Raw genomic sequence first — 18,961 nt, forward strand, 5'->3', positions numbered from 1 at the left:
CCATTCTTCTGAATTCCAATGAGTATAGCCTCAGTCTACTCCATCTCTCCTCATAAGCCAACCCTCTCAACTCCGGAATCAACTTACTGAAACTCCTCTGCACCCCCTCCAGTGCCAGTATATCCTCTCTCAAGTAAGGAGACCAAAACTATACACAGTACTCCAGGTGTGGCCTCACCAGCACCTTATACAGCTGCAACATAATCTTGCTGTTTTTAAACTCCATCCCTTTAGCAATGAAGGATAAATTTCATTAGCCTTCTTGATTACCTGCTGCATCTGCAAACCAACTCCTTGAGATTCTTGCATAAGGACACCCAGGTCCCTCTGCACAGCAGCATGCTGCAATTTTTTACCATTTAAATAATAGCCCATTTTGCTGTTATTCCTACCAAAATGGATGATCTCACATTTACCAACATTGTATTCCATCTGTCAGACCCGTGCCCACTCACTTAGATTACCTATATCCCCTTGCAGACTTTCAGTGTCCTCTGCACACTTTGCTCTTCCACCCATCGTAGTGTCATCTGCGAATTTTGACACAGTACACTTGGTCCCCAACTCCAAATCATCTATGTAAATCGTAAACGATTGCGGTCCCAACACTGATCCCTGAGGTACACCACTAGTCATTGATCGCCAACCAGAAAAACACCCATTTACCCCGACTCTTTGCTTTCTGTTAGTTAACCAATCCTCTACCCATGCTAATACATTACCCCTAACACCGTGCACCTTTATTTTATGTAGCAGTCTTTGGTGCGGCACCTTGTCAAATGCCTTTGGGAAATCCAGGTACAGCATATCCACAGGTTCTCCATTGTCCACTGCACATGTAATGTTCTCAAAGAATTCCACCAAATTAGTCAAACATGACCTGCCTTTCATGAACCCATGCTGCATTTTACAAATGGGACAATTTATATCCAGATGTCTCGCTATTTCTTCCTTAATTACCACTAGTGCATTTGCTATTTCTTCCGCCATCTCTTTTAGTATAGGTTGGGAATGTGGTCGGTACAGACTCAATGGGCCAAATGGCCTCTTTCTGTACTGTAGGGATTCTATGAATGTGTGCCAACAACTCGTTTCCTCTATGGTCAAAATTCCTTTTGGCTGTTCCAGTTGTCATTGGGATGTTTTTAACATCACACAAAAGGATTTGATATTCCTATTTGGTTTGATCTTTCAGCATTTTAAAATGTTGTCCTGATCCCATTCGGAATTAGTCTTATTCTTTTTGAAGGCTGACAACAGATTCCTCATCCTGGGCTTTTCTTTTCTAGCAGTTCGAGTCTTCCACACAATTCATGAACCACTTTATGTAATCTTCTCTGGGTTTCACTTGGTCTTTTGTGAAAAGTCCACTTGTCTGGATTCCTGCTGCTCTATCCTGCGTCCTATCATTGGCAAGCACTCCTGATTTGGTGTTAAACTCTTGAGTCATTTTGAAGTCTTAGTTTTTCCCTTTGGAAATTTTTTATTTGGAAAACAAGCCTGTGAGTTTCACATAGGTGTTCTCTTTATCTTGGAACCTTTTCTCCAGGGTTGCTGACTGCTCCGTAGACTCTTCAGTCATTTGATTAGATGCTTATTTTATTTGTCAAAACTTTTTTAACAGCTTTTAAAGTCAGGACCTGCTCTTTCATGCCACACATCTCAAACTTATTGTCCTTAAGGTTACATTGAAGTTCAAGAACTTTGTTGCTCTGTTCAGTGAAGCTCTGGTAGTTTGTCAGTCTTGCTTTCTAATTCTGCATTCAACCAACTGTAATTCCTTGTCGTATCTAATGTGCTTTTCGCAATACTTAATAGAAGCCTTTGATACTTGAAAGTTTATCAGATTTTAGTTGAAGATCTGACTTTGTTGAATTTGGTTCCACAAACTTTTGGTTTAGATGTATCAAATACTCATTCAAGTGTTTGACTTCCTGTGACTCCTCATGTTCTCACCAGTTTACATTTCATATAATACATCTTTTTTTGTGTGAAATTTTGTTTTCAAAACTTTGATCAGTTTTTCCTTCAAGTGATTTGGCAAATTCGGTGCGATTGTGTAACTGCTCCAATCCAGTGGCAATGTTACTGTTGGTGCCTGACAACTCATTGCACCTTCTGAAGGTAAATAAGGAACTTCATTTGCTCAGTCATTTTGTAAATCAACTCTGTATCAAGGTTCATAAATCCCATAAATACTCCATATTAATACATCTTTCATTAAACCATTTGGAACTTAAATTCTACCATCAGCCACCTGACTGAACTGCCCTAGTGTCTTTCAAAATATTGATTAGTTTGGCTTGTTTGTTGTAGGAGTAATTAAGTTTTAAAATTTATTTTTATTTTTAAAAAATTATTTTTATTTTAAAGTTCAAATATTTGCTTTTCAGTTTCTATCTCAATCTGCTTCATTTACAACTGAATTTTAGCCAACTCAAGCTGTGTTCCACTTGGGTAAGGCTTGTTTTCTTCCAATCCCAGATGTTGTGCTATTGCTTTAATTGTGCCCGTTTTTTCAGCCCTTGCTTTTAACTTCAACTCCAATTTTACTGCTCCTGTTATGGACCTAACCTTGGTTCATTGTTGCCAATCCTTCTGGGTTGAATCGTCCTTCATCCAAAAAAAGCGCTGACAAAGTCATCAGTGTATTTCAATAAGTGTAATAAAATGTGTGATCTGGTTCCTTAGCAAGTATTAACACTCTTATCCATCTGTGGATTCAAAATTCCATGAAGAGCCCCCAATTTGTTATGATCTGAGATGAAATGCCCAAGAGTTTCTTAGTTATTCTTTCACGGATGTGGGCTTCACTGGCAAGATTGGTATTTGTTGTCAGTCTGTCATTACACTTGAACTGTGTGGCTTGGTAGACCATTTCAGAGGGAATTTAAATGTTAATCCAATTGTTGGGTCTGGAGTCACTTGTAGTGTTATGTGGTGGCACTCCAGGCATCATCAAGATACTCCAGGCTTTGTTAGAAACAAAAGGTATTTATTGAATATTCAAAACTTTGCACAGGAATTCACAACCTTAGGCTGCCAATCTTTACATACTTAATTCATGGCTCCCAGACGTATTCTGCCTGAGAGAGAACTTCATCCTCTGGAGTGACCTCTTGGTCCCCATTGGTCCCTCAAGCCAGATGACTTTCTTCTGCTGTGTTGTCTTAGACAGACACCACAATATCCCTCTCCCTGTAACTTTTTTATACAATCTTCAAAATTGATTTACTCAAACTCACATTATAAATAAACGTTATACAAACAAATGAGACTGTTGTAAATCAACATAGTGGTGATTATTCAATGATGAAATCTTGAGGTTTGTATTTAGTAGGCTTCAAGTATGCACACGTCCAAATATGGTCTTGCCTGGGTCTCTTCCATACAGCCTTGCGGCTTTCAGAGTTCTGTTACAGGCCATCTTCCGTTGATCCTTTTCTCTGTTACCCTACAATACATGCAGGTACTATCATCATAACACAGCAAAGTCTTCTGTCTTGACAGCTCATTCACAAACTCAGTCTGTCACTTGTGAAAGAAATGGTCATGCTACTTTACTTCTGGTACTTCAGTTATGTGATAAACTTCCTTCTCTTTCTTTCATTCCTATTCAGCATATTTTCCATCGACCATGTTACCATATTAGTTCTTGTGCATTTCTATTAATGTGAAATTTCAGCAATTTTGTTTTGACATCTAATCTCATTTTTCTTTTCTGCCTGATTTTTTTTTCACTTATTCTTCTTCAGCTGTGGCTTGTCTTACTTTCTGACTGATTACAGTTTTATTGTTTGCTTGTAGTTCTTGGTTAAAACTTTCAACAAACTTCCCATTACAGACATGTGGGTGACAATGGAATGTAAACAAAGGGAAAAGGGTAATTTCTTTCGGAAGTATTTGCATTTTACTATTGATCGTAAGGAGTGCGATAATTACTGATTTATTGCAACAAAGAAATTCAGACCTTTTTGTCTTCTGCCACTAATTTTCAGACCATTTTAACTCTGGTCACTCTCACTCCTGAAACTTGTAAATGTCGATATTCAGAGAGAGTTGAGTATACTCATACAAAAAACACAAAAAACTTTGTATGTAGTTACAGCAAGCAATTAGGCTGGCAAGTAACATGCTGGTCTTTATTGCAAGAGGTTTGGTGTACAAGAATAAATAAGTCTTGCTACAATTGTACAGGGCTTCATTGAGACATTGCGTGCAGTTTTGGTCGCTATATTTAAGGAACAGTGTGCTTGTGTTAGAGGTAGGATAGTGAAGATCCACTGGATTGCTTCCAGAGATGAGATTTTTCTACGATGAGATATTTATGCCCTCTGGGGTTTAGAAGAATGAGAGGTGATTTTATCTTATTGAAGCATACAAGATTTAAACTAGCTTGACAGGGTGGATGCTGGGAGATTGTTTCATCTGACTGGGAAATCTAGATGTGGAGATGCCAGTGTTGGACTGGGATAAACACAGTAAGAAGTCTCACAACACCAGGTTAAAGGCCAACAGGTTTATTTGTTAGCAAAAGCCACTAGCTTTCAGAGTGCTGCTCCTTTGTCAGATAAGTGGGAATTCTGTTCACAAACAGAGATTTACAGGTAAGACTCGCATTCCAACCGTTATTTTGTAAATTGAGTTTGTGTCTTTATATGCCCTGTTTGTAAACAGAATTCCCACTTACCTGATGAAGGAGCAGCACTCCGAGAGCTAGTGGCTTTTGCTACCAAATAGCTTGGACTTTAACCTGGCGTTCTGAGACTTATTACTGGGAAATCTAGAACATGGAAGCACAGTCACAAGATCTGGGGAAGATCATATAATACTGAGATGAGAAATTTCTTCATTCCAAAGGTTGTGGGATAGAGAATTTCCAAGATTTTTGGTCTTCCATTTCTGGTCTTTCGAGGAATAAAGGGAGTGAGGTGGGGGAGTGAATTGAAGTTGAAGGACAGGCATAATCGTATTGAATGGCAGAGCAGGCTCAGTAGGCCATATGATCTGCTCCTACTCCTATTTCTTATGTCCTTTATATAGGAGCAGACTGAAACTGTGGTTGTTGGGTTTGATGTGTATGTTTGTAACATGCAGCTCTGTTTAAAAAAAACTCTGGACCAATGCTGACTTGTTCAAGGATAACAACTTTGTGATGGAATCTACCATTGAGACCAAGCAGTCTGCTCTTGTTAATCACAAGTGAGATCCAAGGGAGAAGATGTCAAATGCATGGAGAGCCACTGAGAATAAAGTCCAACAGACTGCAAGGTGATGTGCCAATGACCACTGGTTACAATTGAGTAAGAATATCCAGATGCCTTTCAACAGAGGAAATGCAAGAGACACGTATGAAAGGACCAATAAAGTCAAGGTCCATCAGTAAAGAAAGTAGCTCCATTGAAAACAAAAGCAGGGGGAGGTCATCACTGACTGCAATAAACAGTTGGAGAGATGGGTGGAACGTCTCCTTGAGTTGTACTTTAGGAGAGAATACTGTCATCGAGGAAGCTCTTAAGACTTTAGAAAGCCTGCTTTTCATGAGAGAGTTTAAAAGCAATGTGGAGGAATGTGGTAAAACTATTGACACATACTATGGGCAGAACTCCAGGTCATGACATACTATTTGAATTCATCAAATATGGGAAACTGGCACTCATCTGTAGTGTCTGCATAAACCTCATTGTCTCTGCTGGAGGGAGGAACAGTGCCCCAGGATATGCGTGATCATAGATTTTGACGTTGTACAAAAACATAGGTGACTGTAGCACTTGCAAAACTGTTGAGGCAACTCCCTGCTGAGCATCATGGGAAATGTGTTTGCCTGTCTTGCCCTTGTCAGATTGCAGATTCTGGTTGAATGCATTTATCATAAATGCAAGCGTCATTTCAGAACTGGAAAATTTACAATTGACATGATCATCTCAGTTTGGCAGCTGCAAGAGAAACACTGTGAACAAAGGAGATGCCAGTGTAATGCCTTTATCAAACTCTCCAAGGTATTTGACCATATGGAAAGAGGTAGTTTGTTTAACCCGCTAGAGGAAATTGGCTGCTCTCCGAAGCTGCTTAAAGTGATTCCTTTTTTCACCACAACATGATGGGTAAGGCCAGTGGTGACGAGGCCACATCAGAATCCTTCGGTATCCCCAGTGGTGTCAAACAGTGTTGTGTTCTGGCACCAGTAGCCTTTGGCGTATTCTTCACTTCACTGTACTCATATGCATTCAGATCATCAAGAGAGCATGTCTACTTGCATGCCAGAACTGATGGAAGGTTGCTCAGTCTTGTTCACCTGAGATCCAAGACAAAAATATGCCAAGACCTTGTCAGAGATTTGCTCTACATTGACAATCAGACTCTTTCAGCTGTAAAGGGTTTGATTTGACCATCAACATTGGGAAGACAATGTCATGGTACAGAACATTTCCATACTGCCACATGTCAGCATTGATTTTAGAAACTGTAGGTTGTTGATAGCTTCACATAACCCGACACCGTAATCACCAACAATCTGTCACTTAATGTTGAAATCAGCTTGTGCTTTGCAAAAGCTGAAGTTGTCATGTCCAATCTGAGTAAGAGACTGCAGAACAATTGTAATCTGACAGAAAATACCAGAGTGCAAATCTGCCAAGTGTGATGACAGCCACTCTTGCTTTGTTGGAGGTCAAGAACTCCAAATCCTGGCTGGAGTTTCTATGCATGCACAGTCCTACAAGGAGCAGCCCTTGCATCTATGCTTAAAGGAAAACAGTGCAAAAACCCAGGTTAGGTGACCAGGAGCAGAGCTCCATTGAAGACGAGCATGCCTGGTAGGGGTTGGAGATGGCCCCAAAGGAAAGGGGATAGGGAGAGGTCCCAAAAGAAGAATCCCGAACAGGGTACAGGGACAGGGAGCGGTCCCAGTTAAATGAAAAGAAAAGTAAAGAAAAGCTCCAAACAGGAAAAGCGTAGCTCAGAATTGGCAATTGATGAGGGCTGTGGAAGCTCTGGCAATTGAAGAGCCGCAGGAGAAGCCCTGGCAGTTGAGGAGAGTAGAGGCCCATGATTTCAGCCCACAGTCTTCCTCTGCAGTAAATGTGGTAAAGACTATCAGAATGAGGCTCCTGGAAAACACCAGGCAATGCTGAACATAGGGTTGACCATGATGGTACAAACCATCATCTTAAAAGATGAAGGCTGCCACATCTACATGGAGGAAAGCAAATGATTCTTTATTGCTATGTTGGGGTAGTTGTGCTTCATGGGTGATTTGTTCTGCTTGAGGTAAGGGTTGATGAATGAGGCTTCAAGAACAAATGTCAGATTTCAGTACGAGTTCAGGCTGCAACACATTGGTTTTGATTAGCCATATGTTTCAGCCAGAAATTTGTCATGGGATGTGATGTAGCTGGATTGGTTGTTTTTTGTAATAGTATGTTATTTGATTTAGGGATGTATTGTAGTCTCTATACTTTTATTCTTTATGCTTGGTTTCATTCTGACATATTATTAGAGTTCCAATGGCTGAGGCGAAGATTAGAATAAATAAAGGTACAGTTGGCAGCGTCCTGTCTGATTCCTGAAGTGGGAAAGCAAATCAGATGAAGTAATTGGAGTATACTGAATGGAATTATAGGATTTTGATCTATTTCCTGTGTGTGTCTTCAAATGCCATTCTCTCACGTATTGAGAGATTGCATTTTTACGTCTCTTGCCTTAAATTCTCTACTGCATCTTGGCAAATAGCAAGTTAGTCATGTTGGTACAGTTTCTGTGGTGATTCATGCTGAATCATCATCTGATTCTGATAGAACACCTCTATAAATTAATAGCATAGTGAAGATTATCAAATTATTTCCATCACTTCAAAACAGTATGCCAGCACAGACCTTTAAGAAAAATTATGATTTGATAGAAATAATTCTTTGGATAACAGGTGACTTATGTATTAGCACTTGCGAACACTACCAAATTTCAAAACAGTTATCGACCCTTAAAAGGTGAACAGCTTATGCAATAAGAACTCTGACCATTTAATCAGTGTTCATGCTGCACACTTGAGTCTAATTGATCCAGGAAGGTAAACAAACTTTATAGAAACGAAGGGTCATCAAAACTCAAAATGTTGGCTCTGTTCTTTCTCCACACACATGCTGTCAGGTGTGCTGAAATTTTCTAGCATTTTCCGCTTTTGTTTCAGATTCCACCATCTTCAGTCATTTGCTTTTATATTTGTAGAAATGCATCTTACTAGTCATGCCTGATGGTCATTTAAATTCAGGTCATCTCTTACTATTAATCAAGAACCCAGTAACTTTGGCAACATGAGGTTTCATGTTTCTTGGCTTGTGGATAAAGAAAACATGTACTGGATGCCTGTCAGCCTTGTAATTCATATTTTTATTCATTTTGTGGGATATCACTGGCAAGACCAGCATTTATTGCCCATCCCTAGATGCCCTTGAGAAGAAGGTGGTGAGCTGCCTTCTTGAACCGCTGCAGCCCCTGAGGTGTAGGTACACCTACACTGATGTAAGGGAGGGAGTCCCAGGATTTTCCCAGCAATAGTGAAGGAATGGTGATATACTTCCAAGTTGAGATGCTGAGTGACATGCCCCTGTGGTTGGTAGTAGTCATGGATTTGGAAGGTGCTATTTTGAACAATCTTGGTGAATTCCTACAATTCATCGTGTAGACAGTACACACTGCTACCACTGTTCTTCAATGTGGAGGGACTGAATGTTTGTGCAAGAGGTAGCAATCAAATGGGCTGTTTTGTCCTAGATGGAGTCTAGCTTCTTGAGTGTTCTTGGAACTGCAGTCATCCAGGCAAGTGAAGAGTTTATCTCACTCTTGACTTGTGCCTTGTAGATAATGGTCAGGCTTTGAGGAGCCATGAGGTGAGTTATTCGCCATAGGATTCCTAGCCTTTGGCCTATAGCCACAGTATTTATGTGGCTAGTCCAGTTCAGTTTCTGGTCAATGGTAGTGGGGGATTCAGCGATGGTGATGCCATTTGAATATCAAGGAATGATCGTTAGATCGTCTCTTGTTGGTGATGGCCATTGCCTGTGGTGTGAATGTTACTTGCCACTTGTTAGCCTGGGAATTGTCCAGGTCCTGCTGCATTAAGACTGATCTTGCTTCAGTATTTGAGGAGTTGCAAATGATACCGAACATTAGGCAGCCAACGGCATACCTCCCCACTTCTGACTTTATGATGGAAGGAAGGTCATTGATGAAGCAGCTGAGATGGTTGAGCCTATGATACTATCCTTAGGAACTCCTGCAGTGATATCCTGGAGCTGAGATGATTGACCTCCCATCACCACAACCATCTTCCATTGTGCCAGGTATGGCTCCAACTAGTGGAGGGTTTCCCCTCTGATTTCAATTGACTTCAGTCTTGTTAGGGCTTCTCAAAGAACAAAGAACAACCTGGCACGGGAAACAGGCCCTTTGGCCCAACGAGCCCGCGCCGCTATTTTAAAGCATTTTCCTACACCTACCTTGCCCCGTGTATATGCGAATGGTACCCCTATTGTAGCCAGATTCAGGGGAGAATAGTGTAGGGTCAATTTGGTACACCAATCAGCCTAAGAGCCCATCTTCGGGGTGTGGGAGGAAACCGAAGCACCCAGAGGAAACCCACGCAACCAACAGGGAGAATGCGCAAACTCCCACAGACACTGGCCCAAATCCGTGTATCTGCACAGCTAGCAGTGATAGTCACTGAGCTGTTGTGGTTCTCGATGCTACACTTAGTCAAATGTTCCCTTGATGTCAAGGGTAGTCACTCTCACTTCTGGCATTAAGTTCTTTTTTCCATGTTTGAACAAGGCTGTAATGAGGTCAGGAGCTGAGTGACCCTAGTGGAACCCAGACTGAGTGTCCATGACTAAATTATTGCTGAGTAATTGTTGCCTGATAGTGCTGTTGATGACCTCGTAATCACTTTATTATGATTGAGAGGATTTGTCCTGTTTCTTCTGTACAGGACATACTTGGGTTATTTTGCACATTGCTCAGTGGATGCGAGTGTTATAGATGTACTGGAAAAGCTTGGCTGGGGGAGTGGAAAGTTCTGGAACAGAAGCATTCAGTGCTATTGCTGGAGTATAGTTGGGACCCATAACCTTTGCAGTATCCAGTGCCTTTAGCCGTTCCTTGATATCACGAGGAATTAATTGAATTGGCTGAAGACTGACATCTGTGATACTGGGGACCTCTGGAGGAGGCTGAGATGGTTCATCCATCCTGCTGAAGGGTTTTGCAAATGCTTGAGTCTTATTTTTTGCACTGATGTGCTGGGCGCCTCCATGATGGAGGATAGGGATATTTCTGCAGCCTTTTCCAATGAGTTGTTTAATTGCCCACCACCATTCACAGCTGAATGTGGCAGGACTACTGAGCTTAGATCTGATCTGTTCGTTGTGGGATCACTAAACTCTATCTCTTACTTGCTGCTTATGCTATTTGATACACAAGTAGTCCTGCTTTGTAGGTATCGACCTGGTGAAGCTCATTTTTAAGTATACAAGGTGTTGCTCCTGGCATGGCCTCCTGCACTCTACATTGAACCAGGGTTGATCCTCTGGTTTGTGGTAATGGTAGAATGGGGGATATGCCAGGCTGTGAGATTACAGATTGTGGTTGAGTACAACTCTGTTGCTGCTGATACCCCATATACAGCACTTCATGAATGCCCAGTTTTGCTAGATCTGTTCGAAGTCTAACCCATTTAGCATGGTGGTAGTGCCACACAACATGATGGAGGTTATCCTCAGTGTGAAGATGAGACTTCATTATCCACAAGGACTGGGTGGTGGTCATTCCTACCAGTAATGACATGAACAGATGCATGCATGGCAGGCAGATTGGTGAGGATGAGATCATGTTTTTCCCTCATCGGTTCCATCACCACCTGTCATAGTCCCATCTGGCAGCTATGTCCTTTAGGACCTGGCCAGCTTGGTTTATGGTGGTACAGCTGAGCCACTCTTGGTGATGGATATTGAAGTCCCCTACCCAGAGTATATTCTGCACTCCGTGCTTCTCCAAGTGATGTTCAACATGGAGGATTACTGATTCAGCAACTGAGGGAGGAATGGTACGTGGTAATCAGCAAAAGATTTTTTCCCCATATTTGAATTGGTGCCACGAGACTTCATGGGGTCCAGATTCAATGTTCCTGCCTCTCAAGGCACCTCCTCCCTACTGTATACCACTGTGTTGCTACCACTGCTGGATCTCTCCTGCCAGTGACACAGAAAATACCGAGGAATGGTGGTGGTGATAATGACATCTGTAAGGTCTGATTCCATGAGACAGTTCTCTCAGTTGTTACCAAGAAGGACTTTGTAAGGTTGACAGAGCTGGGTTTACCATTGTTGTTTCTGGTGCCGTCCAGTTTCATTCCTTTTTGTTCCATTTATAGTGGTTGAATACAATTGCGGGATTTGCTAGGCCATTTGGGAGAGCATTTAAGAGTGAACCACATTGCTGTGGGTCTGGAATCACATATAGGCCAGACTAAGTAAGAATGGCAGGTTTCCTTCCTTAAAGGACATTATTGAACCAAATCGGTTTTTACGACAATTGACTGATTTCAAGGTCATTGTAACCTTTTAATTCTAGATATCTTATTTACTTATTAAATTGAACCACTTACCTTGGTGGGATTCAAACCAAGTTTCCAGAGCATTACTGTGGGCCTCTGGATTACTAGTCAAGCGACAGCGCTACTGTGAAATATCATACTGATGATACGAGAGCCAATGAGGCTTTGTAATTAATTTTCTCCTTTCAGTAAAGAAGATGTAAGAACAATTTTTGAACGAAAGGAACAAATGAAGAAACAAAGATTTTTTTTGTTGGTTACTCTTTTCAGGCAAAATTCTTTTAAACTAATGTATATTAATTTACAGTTTTTAATGAAGCCTTGTGTTTTATCAATATTTGAAGAAATAAAATGATCTCATCTAATATTTACTTTTTTTTCTTCTCCAGAAAATGAAGAAGTTAAGGAGACAACATTAAGAGAGCTTAAAATGCTCCGTACTCTAAAGCAAGAAAACATTGTTGAACTTAAGGAGGCTTTTCGAAGAAGAGGAAAACTTTATTTGGTGTTTGAATATGTAGAGAAGGTGAGTGATAATGGCTTTGAAGTTAGAGATTTTTCTGTGTGATATCAGTGGTGGCTTTTCCTTCAGTAGCAGTAGGCGGGAGGTTTTCCACACTTGGTTTGTGTAAAAATGCTTCACATGGTACTCAGTGATGCAGACCACAGGAATCTAAGTTTCCATCTTGAATCTGCTGGGCTGGGAGATGCCAGCCAAAGAATTGACTGATATTAGAAGGTGGCCTCGTTTAACTGGGCATAGGTGAAGAAAATGAATTTGGGATTCCTGCCCTTGGTCACTACCCAGTGATCATTGCTGGAAATTTGCGATGAGTGCACAGATGAGATTAACGACACCTTGCAAACATCTCATGGTGCTGCGCAGGAGCATGATCAAACAAAATGTGATACCATGCCATGTAAAATGTTAGGGTTAATGACCAGATGGTTGATCAAACAGATAAGTCTTAAGAACCATCATAGAACAAGAAAGAGGCAGGAAGGTTTAGGGAGTGGATTCCAGAGCTTCAGACCTGGGCACCTAAAGGCCTGCCTGCCTGCCTGCCAATGATTGAAATTGGGGATGCACAAGAGATGAGAATACTACCCAGAGTCAATCTTCGTAAACTTTCCTGTTGAGGGTAATGTGACAGATAGCCTTTTAGCTAAACTGCTATAGAACTCCAAGCATAATCATACCTCAGTTTCACTTACTCCCTTCAAGAGAGGAGTGAAAAAAAGTATCTATGATGGTGGGGGGCAAGAAATTGCCCAAAATATGAGATATTAGTTTTGAAATGTATTGGTGTGCTTTTTAAAATAGTTTTGCTTAATTTGCCCCCGGTGAAAATATAAATAATGAAGGAATTTGTGCTGTAAGGCTAACATTTAATTTTTCAATTTAAAAAAATTGCAATATGTGCTCTCAAATGTTTTTCAAAATCCAGTACAATAGTTTCAAAATTAAGATTTGCTTTTCTGTTTACCTGTTGAATGAAGTAACACTGTTTATGATAGTTTGGAAAGAACATGTTTCTTTGGTTTTCAGAATATGCTTGAATTACTTGAAGAGATGCCAAATGGCGTTCAACCTGAAAAAGTGCGAAACTATATCTACCAACTAATCAAAGCAATTCACTGGTGCCACAAGAATGATATTGTCCATCGAGGTAACTACTAAAAGTAATATCTTTGGACTTCTTCATTTTAGCAATGGCATGTGTATATTTATTTTCCACTTTTCTTCAAATACTTAAAATTTGTGGACATGGATTCTTCGAAGAACAGTAAGAATCACTCAGCATTGTGCTGCACTTGATAGCCATTTAGAAAAGTCAAATATGTTATTGTAACTGATTTTGCCGATTGCTTGGTCACTTATTTTTGTGTCAAAAGGATTTATTGTACATGGAACACAACATTTTGAGGACCAGTTGTTCCATTCAAGACGTTGATAACTAGAGTGCAAGTTATTCTTTGCACAGTGATAATAAGATATTACTTTTTTACTTGACACCTGCCCAGACATGGAGTGGAATCTTGTGCTGGTTCGAGGTTGGGAAAGCAAAGTGAGCTGGAGAACTTAATTGTGTGGGAGACCAAACATCCAATAGGAAGATAGAGAGTGCCTGATGGGGAGGGAAGGTGAAGATGGACATAGGAGGGAGGGAAATGACCTTCCGTCTTGAGAGTGGGGATCATGTGAATGGAAGGGGAGAGGGTTTCCAGACAGGATTGGTGGGAAAAAAAAGATCTTAAAGGGTGGGCTCAGTGTTGTCTATTGTGGGGTCCTTGGGATTGAAATGGGGTTACTGGGCAGCGGACGAAACAGTTCCAGTGAGAAAGGGTGTACAGAATATGCTAGGGTGGCAAGTCCAGGATAATGTTGTAGTGGCAGGTGGTCCCATGGAGTTCATGGAAACTAAGAAAACAATTGATGTGGATAACTGAAGGGTTTGTATGATCATTGGGAGGTTAACGGATGTAGGCTCAGAGGAAAAAGAGGGCAGTTGGAGGGTGATGGTTATAGGGTAAAGGTAATGCGAGAGAAATATTTATTTATGTTGGGTAGGTCTAGGGTTTTGGGGGGTTTGGTGAGTGACAGAGGAGGGTAGAAGTTGGAGTGCATTTGAAAGGTGACTTGTACTTTTTTTTAGTCTCGGCTAGAAAAAGCAGTCACTGTGAAATTGCAATCCTTTGAAGTGGTAGGAGGATCCTTATGGGTGGGTGAAGTTAAGGTGAGCCCAGTCAGCCATCTTATGCACAACCTAATAATCATGGGTCAACTGGATAAGAACCATGCACAAGTGTCTTCTTCTTTCTATGGTTATGTTCCCAGCATAGTAGCATTGATTCCTTACCATTGGATTTCGTTCCAGGCAGATCTCAGCAAGATTGGGAGCTGGAGGAGAGTATGAGCTAAAGAACAATTTCTGCTGACCGAGGCATGGAGAAAGGAGGGAGAGTTTGCAGCAGTACGGACAAAGGGGTGGGGGTAACAGGGAGGATACTGGATTATGCAGAGAACCTCATGTTAGAAGTTTTGAGATGCGGCACGGTGGCACAGTGGTTAGCACTGCTGCCTCTCAATGCCAGGGGACCCAGGTTCAATTCCCGACTTGGGCCACTGTCTGTGTGGAGTTTGCTCATTTTCCCTGTGACTATGTGGAATTCCTCCAGGTACTCCGGTTTCCTCCTACAGTCTAAAGATGTGTGAGTTAAGTGGATTGGCCGTGCCAAATTGCTCCTTAATGTCAGGGGGAACGAGCTAGGGTAAATGCATGGGGTTATGGGGATAGGGCCTGGGTGGGATTGTGGTTGGTGTAGAAATGATTGGCTGAATGGCCTCCATCTGCACTGTAGGATTTTAAGGAAGTCCAGAATGACTGTAGGAAGAGCATAGGACATATCAGGAATGTCAGAGATCCTGAAATTCAGGAGAAATGAAGGAAACTCAAGAAAAACAGAGGGAGTGCATAGAATGATAAGTAGCTTGTTAAAGGTTAACCATGTGGGTAGGCACAGTGCTGGTTGGAAACTTCAAGGATACCAATAAATGTTCATAGTTGATAAAGCAGTGGGTGGAACTTACCTGAAGGGTATGTTGGACTGTGGCTCTAGGATGGTGGATGGAAGCTCAGTAGTGATAAGAGGTTCACGGTCATGGCTTCCAAATTGAATGTCAGTGCTCCCATGTCCCTGTACTTGGCTGCATCAACAAGAGGAGATTTAAACATTGATCCTCCAGGAAGGAATTGATCAAGATGGAGGGCAGGATTTGCCTAATGCCAAGTATAAGGCTTCCCAATGGGCAGAAATGATCAGGACAAGAGGGAGGGCCTCAAAGAATATGCTGACCAAATCAGTTCCTGCAATTTTTTCACTGATAACCTCAGGCAGAGATGAAGGGGCAAGTGAATCCAGCACTTATGAAGGAACTGACTAGAGGGTTGTCCAGGCCATACAGAGCAATTACCGGAGCATCAACAGGAATGGGCAGCAGAGAATCAAGTAGTGAGATGCGGTAACAGCTGCTCCATGATGAGGTGTGGGACTGGAAGGCAACCCAGTGGCAGTAGTGTTAAAAGCGATCGTGGCATTGAACTTCTTCAGCAGTGGCTCTTTCCAGGGCTTTACTAAGGACAGGTGTGGAATATTCACACCTGCAAGTACAACTGTATCCAAGAAGTGACAGATGCCCTGTTCAGAAGATCAGATGGTTTCGTAAATTTTGCTGCAGACCTGAGAGCCAGGTGTCACAGCAGTGGGATTTGCTGCAAATGCAAGATTCCCACAAGTACAAAGCGCAATTGACTACACACGTTGTGCCAAAAGCTTCCCGGGACCAGCCTTCTACGTTCATCATTAGAAAAGGGTTTCACTCTATGAATGTGTGGCTGTTATGTATCACATCAATCAAACCCTTAAGATGTGTGCACACTACTCAGTGAACTCTCACGATGCCTATTTCCTGAGCAACTCGAAAGGTGCCATAAATATTTGCTCCACCTTGTCGAATGCAGTGCTGGCACATTGATGACAGGAATGCACTACAGGCACATTGATGATTTGGTATCAATGGGAGCTATTTGGTATCAATGGGTGCTATTCTGATTGGCGGTTGGTGACTAGTGGAGTGCCGTAGGGATCCGTGCTGGGGCCTCAGCTATTTACCATTTATATAGATGATCTGGAGGAGAGGGCTGAGTGTAGGGTGACGAAATTTGCTGATGACAAGAAGATGAGTGGTAAAGCAAATTGCGTGGAGGGTGTGGAAAGTCTGCAGAGAGATCTGGATAGGCTGAGCGAGTGGGTGAGGACCTGGCAGATGGAGTACAATGTTAGCAAGTGTGAGGTTATCCACTTTGGCAAAAATAATAGTAGGAGGGATTACTATTTAAAGGGCGTAAAGCTGCAGCATGCTACGGTGCAGAGGGACCTGGGGGTCCTTGTGCACGAGTCGTAAAAACCCAGTCTGCAGGTGCAGCAGGTGATCAAGAAGGCAAATGGAATGCTAGCCTTTATAGCGAGGGGGATAGAGTATAAAAGCAGGGAGACCTTGCTGCAACTGTGCAGGGTACTGGTAAGGCCGCAGCTGGAGTACTGTGTGCAGTTTTGGTCACCGCACTTGCGCAAGGATATTTTGGCCTTGGAGGGAGTGCAGAGGAGGTTCACTAGGCTGATACTGGAGATGAGGGGGTTGGACTACGAAGAGAGACTAAATAGACTGGGTCTGTACTCGTTGGACTTTAGAAGGATGACGGGGGGATCTTATAGAGTCGCATAAGATAATGAAGGGGATGGATAGGGTAGAGGTAGAGAGATTCTTCCTGCTTAGAAAGGATAGCGGGACTAGAGGGCACAGCCGCAAGATAAGGGGGGGGGTGCAGTTTAGATTGGAGTTGAGGAGGAACTTCTTCACTCAAAGGGTGGTGAATCTCTGGAATTCTCTGCCCGTTGAAGTGGTGGAGGCTACATTGCTAAATATATTTAAGTCACGGGTAGATAGGCTTTTGACAGACAAGGGAATTAAGGGTTATGGGGAGAAAGCGGGAAAGTGGAACTGATCCACTTCAGATCAGCCATGATCTTATTGAATGGCGGGGCAGGCTCGAAGGGCTAGATGGCCTACTCCTGCTCCTGTTTCTTATGTTCTTATGAGCCCACAGAGGACCTGGCTAACAACTCCAGTGCAAAACCTGCAAAGTGGTGCCAAGGAGAGGTATTATCTCTGTGCCTCAATGAGGGCAACAATAGAGTGATTCCTTCGCTGTAGTTTGACTCACCCTACTAAGTTCAGTGATCTATTCCAGTACTCAGATTGTGGCCATTCAATCTAAGCTCTTTCAGCACCAAACGTTGTAGGTAAAATAATACCTCTGAGACTGTTAGTGAGTCAAAATACAGTGGTTTTTATCTCAAAACTCTGGGGTGTATTCCAGAATTTTGGGAGAAGCAGGGACTACCAAACTTCTCATAGAACACAAACACAAATGGGCATTTCTACATCATGAGTCTTAGTGTCAATCACGAGTCGAGTTTCCCATTCCGGCCAGAACTCTGGGTCTTCCTTCCTTGGCCGTGATGCAGCCCCAGATTTAATCACAATTCACAGTACAGTTGGCAGCTACAGTCATCTCACATGGTCACGATTCAAATCCTTTCTGCAGCAGTACCGGCATCCCTGTCTTTGAAGTTATTTGTGCGATCGTGGCTCTCCCAGCAGGACTGTTCCTGTTGAAAACCAATATCGCAATCAGCCATCAGCAGCTGTCAAAAGCCGGTATCGTAAACTACTGTCTGTGTAATGATGTCCAACTAACACAAATAGGTAAGAATTGCAAAGTTTACAAAACTAACAGCCACATTAAACTATCTGTCTTTCTACAAATGAGAGTTAAAGCATGTAATACATGAACAAATAACTTATATTAATGCCAGGAGCAGTATAAGGAGATCAGCCATGAGAAAGGGTTATGTTTGTGACATATTCTAAGTACAAAATGCATTAATCCTTTCCCTACTTCAATGAAGTTCCACTGTTTGGACAAATGAGTTGAATGAAGCACTTTACTAGCCAGAAAGTGTGCCTGAAATCATTGTGATCTGCTGTGCCCTGCACACCCTCGCTCAGCAAAGATGAGGGTGAGATGGAGGAGCCAGATGTTAACTCTAATGAGGAAGAAGGGAAAGATGATGCTGCTGATGAGGGTGTGGATGTTGTGGGTGCAACAGCAGCAGCCAGCATGATGATGTGACACGGCAGGCAGGACCATGCCAATCTTATTACCACCAGATTCCAGGCTGCGTGAAGTACCAATATAGTACATTAGTACTATATTAGTACAATAGTACATTATAGGTTATAATCTTCTGTTGACTGGGAGGTTTGGGTTCCCTATTGGGTAAATACAGTAAGAAGTTTCACAACACCAGGTTAAAATCCAACAGGTTTATTTGGTAGCACAAGCCACTGGCTTTTGGAGTGCTGCCCCTTCATCAGATGAGTGGGAGTTCTGTTCACAAACAGGGCATATAAAGACACAAACTCAATTTACAAAATAATGGTTGGAATGCAAGTCTTTACAGGTAATCAAGTCTTAAAGACAATGTGAGTGGAGAGAGCATTAAGCACAAGTTAAAGAGGTATGTATTGTCTCCAGCCAGGACAGTTGGTGAGATTTTGCAAGCCCAGGCAAGTAGTGGGGGTCACAGATAGTGTGACATGAACCCAAGAAGCCGTCCTCGTGTGCAGAACTTGGCTATCAGTCTCTGCTCAGCGACTCTGTGTTGTCGTGTGTCATGAAGCCCGCCTTGGAGAATGCTTACCCAAAGATCAGAGGCCGAATGCCCATG

At 42.2% G+C, this 18,961-nt stretch overlaps 1 protein-coding gene across 5 annotated transcripts in view; it reads left to right on the plus strand.

The window, feature by feature from the left end:
• LOC145353369 (cyclin-dependent kinase-like 5) overlaps window positions 1-18,961 on the plus strand; it is a 208,296-nt gene that overhangs the window by 78,819 nt on the left and 110,516 nt on the right. For 4 of the 5 annotated variants that reach the window (XM_080204064.1, XM_080204067.1, XM_080204066.1 and 1 more), the window contains 2 exons: window positions 11,995-12,131; window positions 13,155-13,275. In XM_080204064.1, the coding sequence (XP_080060190.1) occupies window positions 11,995-12,131; window positions 13,155-13,275 (258 nt within the window). Of the gene's footprint in view, window positions 1-2,438; window positions 2,458-11,994; window positions 12,132-13,154; window positions 13,276-18,961 lie in introns of those variants that run through there. The other variant, XM_080204068.1, reaches the window with a different exon arrangement.

The sequence above is a fragment of the Carcharhinus amblyrhynchos genome, chromosome 15 (assembly GCF_965287045.1).
Source record: "Carcharhinus amblyrhynchos chromosome 15, sCarAmb.v2.hapA, whole genome shotgun sequence".
NCBI classification, from domain to species: Eukaryota; Metazoa; Chordata; class Chondrichthyes; order Carcharhiniformes; family Carcharhinidae; genus Carcharhinus; species Carcharhinus amblyrhynchos.